The 14664-nt window shown below is 35.2% G+C and overlaps 1 protein-coding gene across 1 annotated transcript in view; it reads left to right on the top strand.

Moving 5' to 3' along the window:
• DGKG (diacylglycerol kinase gamma) overlaps positions 1–14664 on the top strand; it is a 258329-nt gene that overhangs the window by 44043 nt on the left and 199622 nt on the right. Inside the window, exons 10-11 of the mRNA XM_027875364.1 lie at positions 1349–1465; positions 12617–12715. Coding sequence (XP_027731165.1) covers positions 1349–1465; positions 12617–12715 — 216 coding nt within the window. The remainder of the gene's footprint in view (positions 1–1348; positions 1466–12616; positions 12716–14664) is intronic.

Raw genomic sequence — 14664 nt, 5'->3', positions numbered from 1 at the left:
CTGCCTCTTTCTCACCCATTGAGAAAACAAGGAAAATAAAACTTTGTACAAATATGTAGAGTCAAGCAAAACAAATTCTCATATTAGCCATGTCTGAAAAACAAAAATGCTTCAGTCTGCCCTCTGAGTCATCAGCTCTCTATCTGGAGGTAGATACTAGCTATTACTTTATAAAAAAAAAAAAATGGTTATCCCAGGAAGGTAGCTCTTTTGCCTTCATAGATATTTCCCTAACCTTAGCTTTGCTTTTAGGTCTAGATCTCTGATGCTATGGTCCCCAGAGAAGAGCATCCTCTGGCTTCCTCAAGAAGGGAGTTAAGTCTTCATCTTCAGCAATGCTCAATCCTCTTGGAAGTCCCAACTCCCTAGCAGGCTCAGTTCAAATGCTCCATCCTTCAGGAAGCCTTTCCTGATTCCTACATCATTAGTATACCCACCCCTGCTACTACTCAATCACTTTGTATTGATTTTGATAAATATCTGGTATCTATGAGAAGCCAGGTGGTAAAGTGAATAGACAGCCAACCAGAGTCAGGAAGATCTAAATTTCTGTCCTCCTCTGAGACATACTTACTGTGTGACCCTGAGCACCTCTCAATGCCCCCCAGGCAGCTCTCTGAGACTATACATTGCATTAAAGTAGCAGCTGGGAGTTTGCCCATCACAGTAGAGACTGGTAATGCAGCAACTGAGACTACTGTTGGGTCCTTGTGTCTCTACTGACTGAAATCTAGGTGAATCCTTGGCACTGGACTCCTTCTAGTTTTCCATTCCGTATACCTCAGAGTGTCTCCACTTAGTTTCCCAACCCTCCTTTATCAGAAAATTATAGAATTGGAGAGTTGGAAGGGACTTCAGCAGGTATCCAGTCCATTGTTTCCTCTCTGGGAGCTCCCTACATCAATGAAATTATATGTCCAATTCCATTCAAATTCAACAGTCCTGGCCCCCTTTCAAGGGAGGCTGCATTGTAAGTGACTAAACACCCTGGACATTATATTTATTCCAAGTCCTAGAAGAAAGGATTCATTGTAAGAGCAAGAGTGGAGGGCAGAGTTTTCCAAGACAGTACTGTCTTGAGAAGGACAAGGGAAAGGACTTGGAGTTAGAGTATGGTGACAAATAGGCCAAGCTTTGCTAGAAGGACTATTAGCTCCGTATCCAGCCCTTAGTAGAATGGAAGGGAGATGTTGGACTAACTGGCCTCAAAAATCCCTTCCAGCCCTGAGACTCTATAATAGTTCAGTTACTATGAAACAAGCCAACCCCTGGCTCTTCTTTCCTGGGGTTTTGTTCTTAGCTGTAGTTCATTTGACTCCACCTAGTATTGTTCCTTTTCCTTCTGCAGGTAATGCACCACGTGTGGGTGGAAGGGAATACCTCTGTCAACTGTGACCTTTGCACAAAAAGCATCAAGTGCTTCCAGCCAGGGATCTCAATCCACTGTGTGTGGTGTCATATCACGGTGGGTTGTTGCCTAGGCTGAAGGTAGTAACTTATAGCTTGGTTAGTTTTTCAAAGGATAAAAGAAGTAGGGGCCAAACCAGTATCCTTTTGCTAAACTGGACTTAAAGAGTAACTTTTCTCTGTAAACCAGGAAGAAGGTCTACAGTGGGGTAACACTGGACTTTTTAACATTTTCATCATTGGTTCGGATAATGGGATAAATGATATGCTCAAGAAACTTTCAGATGATAAAAATATGGGAGGGGTGATACTGTTGCCAAGTGATAAGATCCAAGATGATCTTTGCAAGGCCAGAGCATCGGGCTTAAACTTAAGACAACGATATCCAATAGAGATAAATGTAAAGTCTTACGTGTGGGTTTAAAAAATCAATTTCCTGATTATAAGTTGGAGGAGGAATTATCAAACAAGACTATATGAAAAAAGATCTGAGAGTTTTGTGTTCAACATGCCAGCATTGTGATAGCAGTTACCAAAATAGCCAGATATGAAGCTCAAAAAAAGCAAATTTCATCTTGGACTGTAGTAAGGGCAACATCTCCTCTAGGAATAAGAAAGTAGTAGTTCCACACTATCTTAGAAAATCACCATATAAAGCATAATATTCAGTTCTGAACATCAAGGCTTAGGAAGGACATTGAAAAGCAGGAGATTATCCAGAGGATGGTGACCTTGAGGCCATATGCTATAGGATGAGTTGGAGGAAGACAGAATACTTAGTCTGGAGAAGATACAACTCAAGGGAGAGCATGATAGCTGTATCCTGGTATTTAAAGGACTGTTATACACAGGAGATATCAGACTTGTTCTGTTGGACCTCAGTGGGCAAAATCAGGAATGATGGGCAGAAGTTGTAGGGAAAGTAATTTAGATTTGATGCCAAGAAAATTTTCTAGCAGGGCTGTTGAGTAGTGATATGAACTGACTCAAAAGATAGAGTTCCCCTACCCTGGGGGTCTTCAAACAGATGCTAGACAATCACTAGTTGGTTTAGTTATATTGGTCATTCCTTTGGGGTATAGTTGGAGTCCATGGTCGCTGAGGTCCTTTACAACTCCAGACTTTTGAGATTCTATGAAGGGACAGTACTGAGGGGGATCCAAAAATAGGCTCTGGAAGTATCAGTCTTGCTGCTGCCTATACTCTGACAGTATGTTCATGAGGTAGTCACCAAGTCTCAGAGTACATGTCTCAGGGGGTTGAAAAAGTTAAAAGTCTTCCCAAAAAGATTAGGGGTAAAACAAAGATGCTCAGGGTGCCACTACTATTTACCACAATGCTAACAAAGCTAGGTATAGTAGTAAGATGATATGAAGGTTTACTCAAAGAAGCCTAGAGAGCCAACTAAAAATTAATTGAAATAACTTCAGCAAAGTTGCAGGATATAAGATAAAGCCACTTGAGTCATTAACATTTCTATATAACCAAAATAACCCAGCAAGAAGAGCTAGGAAGAAAAAATTCCATTTAAAATAACTACAGAAACTATAAAATACTTGGGACTCAGTCTTGCAAGATTCATTGAGGGCCTATATGAATATAACTATAAAACAATCTTTGCAGAAATACAGACAGACCTAAATAATTGGGAAAATTTTAATTGATCATAAGTTGTACCAGTAGGTAAAAATGACAGTATCACCCAAATTTACTTGCTTCTCAGAGCTATACCAAAATAATGAAAGAATATTTTATAGAACTAGAAAAATAATGTGTGGATTACAAAAATGTGGCAAGTTCTCAAAGAGATAGGAGCACCAATTCATCTTACTTGTCTCCTGAGGAACCTGTATATGGGCCAAGAAGCAACAGTTAGAACTCAACATGGAACAACTGATTGGTTTAAGATTGGAAAAAGAGTATGACAAGTCTATATATTGTCACCTTATTTAACTTATATGAAGAAAACATCCTGAGAAATGTTAGGCTGGACAAATCAAAAGCTGGAATTAAGGTTGCCAGGGGCAATAGCAACTATCTCAGATATACAATCAATACCATTCTGATGGCAGAAAGTAAGAAGGAATTAAGAAGCCTCTTGATGAGGGTGAAAGAGTAGAGTGTAAAAGCTGACTTGAAGCTTAACATAAAAAAAACTAAGATCTTGGTGAATAGCCCCATCACTTCCTGGCAAGTAGAAGAAGAAGAAATGGAAGTAATGTCAGATTTTATTTTCTTGGGCTCGAAAATCACAGCAGTAACTGTAGCCATGAAATTAAAATTTTGTCACTTCTTCCTTGGAAGGAAAGCTATGACAAATATGGACAGCATACTAAAAAAAAAGTAGAGGCATCACCTTGCTGACAAAGGTTGATATAGTCAAAGCTATGGTTTTTCCAGTAGAAATGTATGACTATGAGAGATGGACTATAAGGAAAGCTGAGAGCCACAGAATCAATGCTTTCAAATTATGGTGCTGGAGAAGACTTTTGAGAGAGTCATTTGGAGAGCAAGGAAATCAAATCAGTCAATATTTAAAGAAATTAATTCAGGTTATTCACTGAAAAGTCAGATACTGAAACTGAAGCTTATATATTTTGGCCATATAAGAAAATGGGACTCATTGGAAAGGACCTGATGTTGAGAAAGATTGAAGGCAAAAGGAAAAGGGAATGGCAGAAGATGAGGTGGATAGATAGCATCATGGGAACAATGTTCTTCTAGATAAATTTTGTTATTATTTTTTTCTAGCTCTATAAAATACTTTTTTGATAGTTTGATTGGTATGGCACTGAATGGGTAGGTTAATTTAGATAGAGTTGTCATTTTTATTATATTGATTCAGCCTACCCATCAGCAATTAGTATTTTTCCTCTTGTTTAGATCTGACTTTATTTGTGTAAAAAGTGTTTTATAGTTGTGTTCATATAGTTCATGGGTTTGTCTTGGCACATAGACTCCCAAGTATTTTATATTGTCCAAGTTATTTTAAATGGAATTTCTCTTTCTATCTCTTGCTGCTAAACTTTGTTGGTAATATATAGAAATTCTGATGATTTATGTAGGCTCATTTTGTATCCTGCAACTTTGCTAAAGTTAATAATTTCAAGTAGTTTTTCAGTTGATTTTCTATGACAGGGGTGGTGAACCTATGCCTCAAGGCTGAAAGTTCCCCACCCATGCTCTAGGATTTTCTAAGTATACCAACATATCATCTGCAAAGAGTGATAGCTTTATTTCTTTGTTGCCTATTCTAATTCTTTTAATTTCTTTTTCTTCTCTTATTGCTATAGCTAACATTTCTAGTATAGTATTAAATAATAGAGGTGATAATGGGAATCCTTGCTTCACCCTTAATTGTATTGGGAAAACTTCCAGCTTATCCCTATTACAGATAATGCTTGCTGATGGTTTTAGACAAATACTACTTACCATTTATTTCTATGCTCTCTAGTGTTTGTAATAAGAATGGGGTTGCATTTTGTCAAAGGCTTTTTCTTGCATCTGTTGAGATAATCATGATTTCTGTTGGTTTTGTTATTGATATGTCAATGATGCTGATAGTTTTCCTAATATTGAGCCAGCCCTGCATTCCTAGTATAAATCCCACCTGGTCACAGTATATGATCCTTGTGATATATTGCTGTAATGTCTTTGCTAGTATTTTATTTAAGATTTTTGCATCAATATTCTTTAAGGAAATTGGTCTATAATTTTCTTCCTCTGCTCTTCCCGGTTTGGGTATCAGCATTATATTTGTGTCATAAAAGGAATTTGGTAGGACTCTTTCTTCACCAAGTTTTCCAAATAGTTTATATAGTATTGAGATTGTCTTTTAAATGTTTGGTAGAATTTACTTGTGAATCCATCTGGTCCTGGGGATTTTTTCTTAGGAAGTTCATTGATAACTTGTTAAATTTCTTTTTCTAAGACTGGGTTACTTAAGTATTTTATTTCTTCTTCTGTTCCATTTCATTTAGATTGTCAAATTTATTGGTAGATATTGGGCAAAATAACTTTTATCAATTGTCTTAATTTCTTCTTCATTGGTGGTAGATTCACCCCTTTCATTTTTGATGCTAGTAATCTGGTTTCCTTCTTTCCTTTTTTAATCAAACTAGCCAATATTTTATCTATTTTATTGGGTTTTTCATAAAACAAGCTCCTAGTCTTATTTATTAGTTCAATGATTTTCTTACTTTCAATTTTATTAATCTCTCCTTTGATTTTCAAGATTTCAAGTTTGGTGTTTGAGTGAGGATTTTTAATTTGTTCTTTTTCTAGTTTTTTTTTTTTAGTTGCATGCCCTGATTCATTTATCTGCTTTTTCTCTATTTTATTGATGTAAGCACTTAAAAATATAAAAGTTTCCCCAAATTCCACTTTGGCAATATCCCATAAATTTTGATATGTTGTTTCATTGTTGTCATTTTCTTGAATGAAATTATTGATTGTTTCTATGACTTGTTCTTTGAGCCACTTGGTTTTTTTATGATTAGATTATTTAATTTCCAATTAATTTTTAATCTCTTTCCATTGTCCATTATTGAATGTAATTTTCATTGCGTTAAGATCTGAAAAGGATGTGTTTACTATTTCTACTATTCTTCATTTGATTGTGAGGTTTTTATGTCCTAATACATGGTCAGTTTTTGTGTAGGTGCTATGTACTGCTGAGGAAAAGGTATATTCCTTTCTATCCCCATTCAGTTTTCTCCAGAGAGCTATCATATATCTAACTTTTCCAGAATTTTATTCACCTCCTTAACATCTTTCTTGTTTATTTTTTGGTTGGATTTATCTAGTTCTGAGAGGGGAAAGTTGAGGTTCCCCACTATTATAGCTTCATTATCTATTTCCTCCTCTACCCCATTCAACTTCTTCAAAAATTTGGTGTTTAGGATTGATATGACTTCATTGTCTATGGTACCTTTCAGCAAAATATAGTTTCTTCTTTATCTCTTTTAATTAGATCTGTTATTGCTTTTGCTTTGTCTGAGATCATGATTGCTACTCCTGCTTTCTTGGAAGCATAATAGATTCTACTCCAGCCCCTTATTTTTACCCTATATTTATCTCTCTCCTTCAAATGTGTTTCTTGTAAACAACGTATTGTAGGATTCTGGTTTTTAATCCATTCTGCTATTAACTTCAGTCTTATGGGTGAGTTCATCCCATTCACATTTATAGTTATGATAACTAATTGTGTATTTCCCTCCATGCTATTTTTCACTTGTCTATTCCCCTCTCTCACCCACTACTTCTAATCACTGCCTTCCCCAATCTACCCTCCCATTTATCAGTCTCCCCTCCCCTTTCTATTATCCCCATTCCTTTTTACTTCCTGATAGGGGAAGATAGATTTCTATATCCAACTGAGTATGTATGTTATTTTTCCTTTGAGCCAGTTTTAATGAGAGAAAGGTTTAAGTTTTGCCCACCCCACCCCTGCATCTTCCCCTCCATAAATCTGAAGTAGATAGTAAAATGGATTAAAAGTCAAAAGCCAACAATATGTTGTTTATAAGACACACACTGGCAACAAAAAGATATACACAGAGTTAAAATAAGAGGCTGGATTAGAATCTACGAATTATGCTTCAGCTAAAGTAAAAAAGGCAAGTGTAGTAATCATAATCTCAAACAAAACGAAAGCAAAAATATACCTAATCAGGAAAACTACATTTTCTAAAAAGGTACCATAAACAATGAAGTAATATCAATACTAAACATATATGCACCAAATTGTATAGCATATAAATTCTTAAAGAAGTTAAATGAATTAGAGGAGGAAATAGATAGTAAAATAATACTAGTAGAGGACTTCAATTCAGCCCTCTTAGAACTAGATAAATCTAATCCTAAAATAAATTTTAAAAAAAGAAGTTAAGATAAATAGAATTTTAGAAAAGTTAGATATGACAGACCTCTGGAGAAAATCAAATGGGAATAGAAAGGAGTATACCATTTTCTCAGCTGTCTATTGCACCTTCACAAAAATTGACCATGTATTAGGGCAATAAAAACCTCACAAATAAATGAAGAAAAGCAGAAATATTAAATGTACCTCTTTCAGATCATAATGTAGTAAAAATGACATTCAATAAGGGCCAGATTAAAAATTAATTGGAAACAAAATAATCTAATTCTAAAGAATGAGTGGATCAAAGAACAAATCATGTAAATAATTAATAATTTCATTAAAACAATAATGAGACAACATACCAAAATTTGTGGGATGAAAGGCAGTACTTGGGAAATTTTATTTTTCTAAACACATCAACAAAAGAGAGAAAGAGCAGATCAATGAATTGGGTATGCAACTGAAAAAAACACTAGAAAAAGAACAAATTAAAATTTTTTAAATGCCAAAATACAAATCCTGAAAATCAAAAGATGGGTTAATAAAATTTAAAGTAGAATAAAAGTCCATTGAACTCATAAATAAAACTAGAAGTTGGTTTTACTTTTTCCTTTTTTTAAATTTTAGACTTAAATACTAAAACTTAAATGCACAATAAGAAAAGAAAAAGAAACATATTATAAGCTTAAATACAAAATAAGAAAAGAAAAAAGGATGTCATGTGCACAGCAGAATGCAAGAGAGGATTCAAAATACATAGCAATAAATTTCCGTTTCAAGAAAGCCTATATAATAAATACTACGTATTATGGTGAGAACTGTCTATCTTTGCTTCCTTGTAAATTTTCTTTTGTTCTCTGCTGTGCACTTTTTACTTTGTTCTTTCTCCCCCTTCATTCCCTACACCCACCACCTCAGAAGGCTACAATGAAGTGCAGATATATTTATATATAGATATATACATACACATATACATTTATACACATACATACTTATGAACATGCATACATACATATTTAGACATATAGTTTCCCTAACAAATTCTACTTATGATAATTGCTTTTATGTTTGTGCATATCTCTTATTTCCTATCCCTCCTGATTCATCTTCTTCTTTACTTTACTTCTACCTACTACCTTGCCCTCCTATTACTTAACCTACCCTCCTCCAAAGATCCCTCCCTTGTCCTCCCATTCCCATTACTCTGAACACCCTTTTATACCCCACTTTAACCTATTTAACCAGTTCTTTTGCTCTTTGATATATAGTGTTCCAAGACCTGTGGTGTTTTAGTATAACTGCTACTAGGTCTTATGTAATTCTAATTGTGGCACCACCGTATTTAAATTTTTTTTTCTTGTTGCTTGTAATATTTTATCCATGAGCTGGGGGTTTCAAAATTTGACTATAATATTTCTGTGCATTTTCCTCCTTGGCCCTCTTTCAGGTGGTGATTGGCAAAGTTTTTCTATTTCTACTTTCCCCTCTTGTTCTAATGCTTCAGGACAATTTTCTTTAATTATTTCTTATATTATTGTATCAAGATTCTTTTTTTGATCATAGCTTTCAGGTAGCCCAATTATTCTTATGTTTTCTCTTCTTCATCTGTTCTCCAGACCAGTTGTTTTTCTTATGAGATATTTCACATTCTCTTCTATTTTTTCATTCCTTATATTTTGTTTTATTATTTCTTGATCTCTTATAACTTTGTTGGCTTCCCCTTGCCCAATTCTGATTTTCAAGAAGTCATTTTGTTCCTTAAGATTCTGGATCACCTTTTCTAATTGGTTGACTTCCTTTTCATAATCTTGTTTTTCTTGGATTGTTTTTTTTTTAAGTTTTTCCTCAATCTCTCTCATTTGATATTTAAAGTCTTTTTTAAGTTCTTCTGTGAATTCTTTTTGAGCAGATTACCATTTGATGTTACTCTTTGGGATAGAAGAGGGTTTCTTTTTTTTTGCTTCAGTATCTTCCTCTGAAAATGAGACACAGACATCTCTATTTCCAAAGTAACTCTCCGTGGTTGAATTCTTTCTCCTTTGCCTGTCCATTTTTTTTTTTTATTTATAGTAGTTTAGTTTTTGTCATTACCTCTTGTCTTGGGGTGTGGGGGATGGTGCCTCTGGCCTCAGATCCTCTTTCAGTTCTCCCCTCTGGCCTCGAACCAAAACTAAGACCTCCAGCCTCCTGTAAATGCCTATGGCCAGTGGTGTCCCCACCCCACTGCTTCTTCACTCACTGGGAATATGCTGGTTCTTTCTTGCCCCTGGCTATGTCTTCACAGCACAGTCAGAAGAGATTCCCTCAATCTTCTCTGGCTCAAAAGTTCAACTCCTCTCACTGTCCCAGGGGTAAAAGTTCCTGTGGCTGGGGCCAGGCAGCCTCACAACCCACCTTACTCCAGGGTTCACTCCTTGTTGTTTAAGCTAACCTAGCCTGAAGGTGTTTACTTTTCACAAGGACCAAACCTCATTCTGGAATTTTTCTTCAACTTTTCTCCAATTGTCCCAGGAAGACCCCTGTTCTGCCCCTACTCTCATTTATTTTTGCTACTCTTATGTTCACCCTGAGGTGTTATTTTATCGCATTTGTGGGGGTAAATCTTAAGAGCTTGGAATTTTCTGACCTACTCTGCCATCTTCTCAGAATTTTCTCCCTGGTTTTATTTTTAAAAACAATAAAATTGATAAATCATTGATTAATTTGATTTAAAAAAAAGAAGAAAGCCAAATTGCAAGTATTAAAAATTAAAAGGGTGAATGTACCACCAAAGAAGATGAAATTAAAGCAATTATTAGGAGTTATTTTGCCCAAATGTATGTCAACAAAACTGACAGTCTAAGTGAAATGGATGAATATTTTTTAAATATTTTTTTAAAAAATATTAATTGCCCAGATTAACGGAAGAGGAAATAGAACACACAAATAACCCTACCATAGAAAAAAAAAGAAATTGAACAAGCTATCCATGAGCTCTGTAAGAAAAAATTCTCAGAACCAGATGGATTTACAAGTGAATTCTACTAAACATTCAAAGAACAATTCATTACAATGCTATATAAACTATTAAAAAAACAGTAAAGAAAGAGTCCTACTAGATTTCTTCAATGACACAAATATAATGTTTATATCTAAATCAGAGAGAGCAAAAACAGAAAGAAAACTAGAGATCAATTTCCCTAATGAATTTTGATGCAAAAATTTTAAATAAAATACTGCAATAAGACGATAGTAATATATCACAAAGATCACATTCTATGACCAGATAAGATTTCTACCAAGAATGAAGGATTGGTTTAATATTAGGAAAGCTATAATTGACCATATCAATAACAAGAACAACAAAAATTGTATTATTATATCAATAGATGCAAAAAGCTTTTGACAAAATACAGCACCCATTCCTATTAAAAACACTAAAAAGAATAGGAATAAATGGAGGTTTTCTTAAAGTAAGTAGTATCCATCTAAAGCCAAGAGCAAATATTGTCTTTAATAGCAATAAACTAGAAGTATTCCCAATGAGATCAGGGGTGAAGCAAGGATGTTCATTATTACCGTTATTATTCAGTATTATACTAAAAATGCTAACTATAGCAATAAGATAAGAAAAAAATGAAGGATTAAGAATAGGCACAAGGAAACAAAACTATCACCCTTTGCAGATGATATTGATGGTATACTTAGAGAACCCTAGAGAATCAACCAAAAAAAATGAAACAATTAGCAACTTAAGCAAAGTTGCAGGTTTTAAAATAAACCCACATAAATCATCAGCATTTCTATATATTACCAACAACACTCAGTAGGAAAAGATAGAAAGAGAAATTCCATGTAAACTAAATATAGTATAAAATACTTGGAAGTCTACCTGCCTGGACATACCCAGCAACTATATGAATACAACTATAAAACACTTTTTGCACAAATAAAGACAAATCTTAAAGAACTGGAGAAATATTAATTGCTCATGGCTAAGCCAAGCCAATATAATAAAATAATGATTCTACCTAAATTAATTTACTTATTCAGTACCATATTAATCAAACTACCAAGGAACTATTTTATAGAGCTAGAAAAAATAATAAAATTCATCTGGAAGAACAAAAGGTAAATAATATGAAGGGAATCAGTGAAAATAAAATGTGAAGGAATGTGGCTAAACAGTGCCGGATTTCAAACTGTATTACAAAATTATAATCATCAAAACAATCTGTTACTGGCTAAGAAATAGAGTGGTTCATCAGTGGGAGAGATTATAGTTACACAATATGTAGTAGTAAATGACTATAGTAATCTAGATTTTTGTAAACCTAAAGATCCAAGCTTTGAGGGCATAAGCTCTATTTGACAAAAACTGTTGGAAAAAAACTAGAAAGCAGTTTGGCAGAAACTAAACATAGACCAACATCTCACACTGGATACCAAGATAAACTCAAAATAGGTATATGATTTAGACATAAATGATGATAGTATAAGCAAATTAGGGGAGCATGGAAACATTTGCCTGTCAGATTTATGGATAAGGAAAGAGTTTATAACCAAATAAGGGGAAAAGAGTATGATGGGAAGTAAAATGAATAATTTTGATTAATGAAATTAAAAAGGTTTTGCACAAACAAAACCAATATAGTCAAAATTAGAAGGAAATTAGGAAGTCGGGGGGGAGGATTTTAAGCAAGTTTCTCTGATAAAAGCCTCATTCCTCAAATATTTAAGGAACTGCACCAAATTTATGAAAAAATAAGAGCCGTTTCCTGAAGGTCAAAGGATATGAACAGACAGTTTTCAAAAGAATTCAAAGTTATCAATAGTTATATAGAAATGCTCTAATTCACTAATAGTTAGAGAAATGCACATTAAAACAACTCTGAGGTACCACCTCCCACCTAATCAGTATGGTTAACAAGACAGAAAAGGACCATGACAAATACTAGAAGGGATGTGGAAAACTAGGTACACTAATGCATTGTTGATGGAATTGTGAACTAGTCCAACCATTCTGGAGAAAAATTTAGAACTATGCCCAAAGGCCTATAAAACTATGCATACTTTTTGACCCAGCAATACCACTACTAGGCCTGTATCCCAAAGAGATACAAATATTAAAAAAATATTTATAGCAGCTCTCTTTGTTGTGGTAAAAAATGTGAAATTGAGGGATGCCCATCAATTGGGGAATGGCTGAACAAATTGTGGTATATGATTGTGAACCCCAGAAATTCAGTATGGTGGTACTGGGGAAATTAAGTGATCATCTTGCTAACTGCTTAGGGCTATGACCCAGAGATGGCTCTCTCCCCTCATCCCATCCCTTATCCTCTCTGGCCTTTCCTTTCTCCTCAGATTCACAAAAGATGTGCCTCCTACATTTCAGCAGAATGTGATGGTGGCCAGCTCAGAGATCATATTCTCCTACCAACTTCTATATTCCCGATGGTCCTGGTGAGCATATTACTACTCTTTCATTAATTCATTTATTTAAAAATCATTCCTTAAACATGTATTATGTGCCAAAAACTGTGCTAAGTTTTGGTGATACAAAGACCAAAATGAAACAGTCCTAAGAGAGAACAGGACCGAGGCAAAAAATGTTTTGCCTCTTTTTGTATCCTCGGCACTTAGCACAGTGCCTGGCATATAGTAGGCACTTAATAAATGTTTATTAACTAACTGACAAACTAGAATTAATAGGACTTAATAGAGCATGTTTGTCAACAGCAGAAAAGTAAAGAGGAGACAGGGAAAGAATGAAAATTAGAGCAACAGATATGATGATAGTGATTCCATCAGCTGTAGAACACAGGAGGGCATAAAACTGAGGATGCATGTAGAGTTTGACCTTGGCAGGGAGAAGAGCCACCTCTTATTCAGAGACTTACTAAAGGATGAGGAAGTAGAAGATGATATTAAGGGGTTGTGAGATGGGATGGGAAGAAGAGGGAGCTCATGACAGGTGACATCTATTTTCTGAGTAAAGTATGAAGTGAAATCCTCAGCTGAGAGGGTTATGGAAGAGATGGCATATAAGGCTTACAGAGAGAAGAGAAGAGAAGATTTGGAAGATATGCTAGAGAATCAATTAGGGAGAAGTAAAAGGAGTAAAATGCCTTGCTGCATTGAAGACTTAATTAAGGTTAGATAACATAAATTTGGAGGGGACTTAGTCTTTATAGTTGCATGATGTCTAACCCCATTCAATAGCACATGCACAGGGACTTTGGAGATGGACAGTGGAAGGAATCCCAGACTAGGCTCTGGGAAGGACAAGGGAGCAAGAATTGAAGAGCTGGGGTTAGTGTATAGTTGAACTCAAATATAGTTGAAGTCAAATCATGGAGTTATCAAGATCTCAGAATTAGAGTAATCATGCCTCTATGAGTAACAGAAGATGAGGGGAACATGAGGGAAGATCTAAAATGAAGGGAAGTTTGTTAATAATTGAACAGGTATTTCAGAAAGTATAATGGAAGAGGCAGGCAGAGCTGGAGTTTGGGATTAAAGGTGTAGGGTTGAGAACAGGTAGTGGATGTTCAGGTGGTTTAGTAGAGGCAGTCAGGGATTCCTAGAATAAGGAGAGTAAGTGGAAGGATGGATAGAATTTGCTAACTACAGGGGAGGAATCAGGGCAGAGCAACAGTAGATGGAGCAGCTCTGATGATGATAGTAAGTGAATAGAACATGTTTTCCCCACTTCCATCTCAGTAATCACTGGCTCCACCTTGGTGGTCACACAGGTTCTTCTTCTTCTAAGCAGTTAGCAAGATGATCATTTAATTTCCCCAGTACCACCATACTGAATTTCTGGGGTTCACAATCATATACCACAACTTGTTCAGCCATTCCCCAATTGATGGGCATCCCCTCAATTTCACATTTTTTACCACAACAAAGAGAGCTGCTATAAATATTTTTTTAATATTTGTATCTCTTTGGGATACAGGCCTAGTAGTGGTATTGCTGGGTCAAAAAGTATGCATAGTTTTATAGGCCTTTGGGCATAGTTCTAAATTTTTCTCCAGTAGGGGGCTGCCTCTACCTACATGCATGCACTGCACATAGTAAGTGCTAAATTAATGTCAGACAGAAAGATAGCATGTATAATGGAAAGAGAACTATACTTACAGTTAAGAGATCTAGGTTAAAGTTTCAGGCCTGAAATGGGTTAGCTATGTTACCATGGGCAAGTCAGCAATACCTTTGTCTCAAGGTTATAATGAAAATACTTTGGATATTGTAACATACTAACAAAAATGGGAAAGAAGAAGGGAACAAGCATTTATTAAACACCTATTGTGTGTCAAGCATTGTGCTAAATGCTTTACAAATATTGTCTCATTTAATCCCTCTAACAACTCTGGGAGATAGATGTTATTATCCTCATTATACAACTG

The sequence above is a fragment of the Vombatus ursinus genome, unplaced genomic scaffold (genome assembly GCF_900497805.2).
Source record: "Vombatus ursinus unplaced genomic scaffold, bare-nosed wombat genome assembly UNPS02014808.1, whole genome shotgun sequence".
Lineage (NCBI taxonomy): Eukaryota > Metazoa > Chordata > Mammalia > Diprotodontia > Vombatidae > Vombatus > Vombatus ursinus.
Note: the sequence above shows the minus strand (reverse complement) of the source record. Positions and strands in the feature narration are given on the sequence as shown.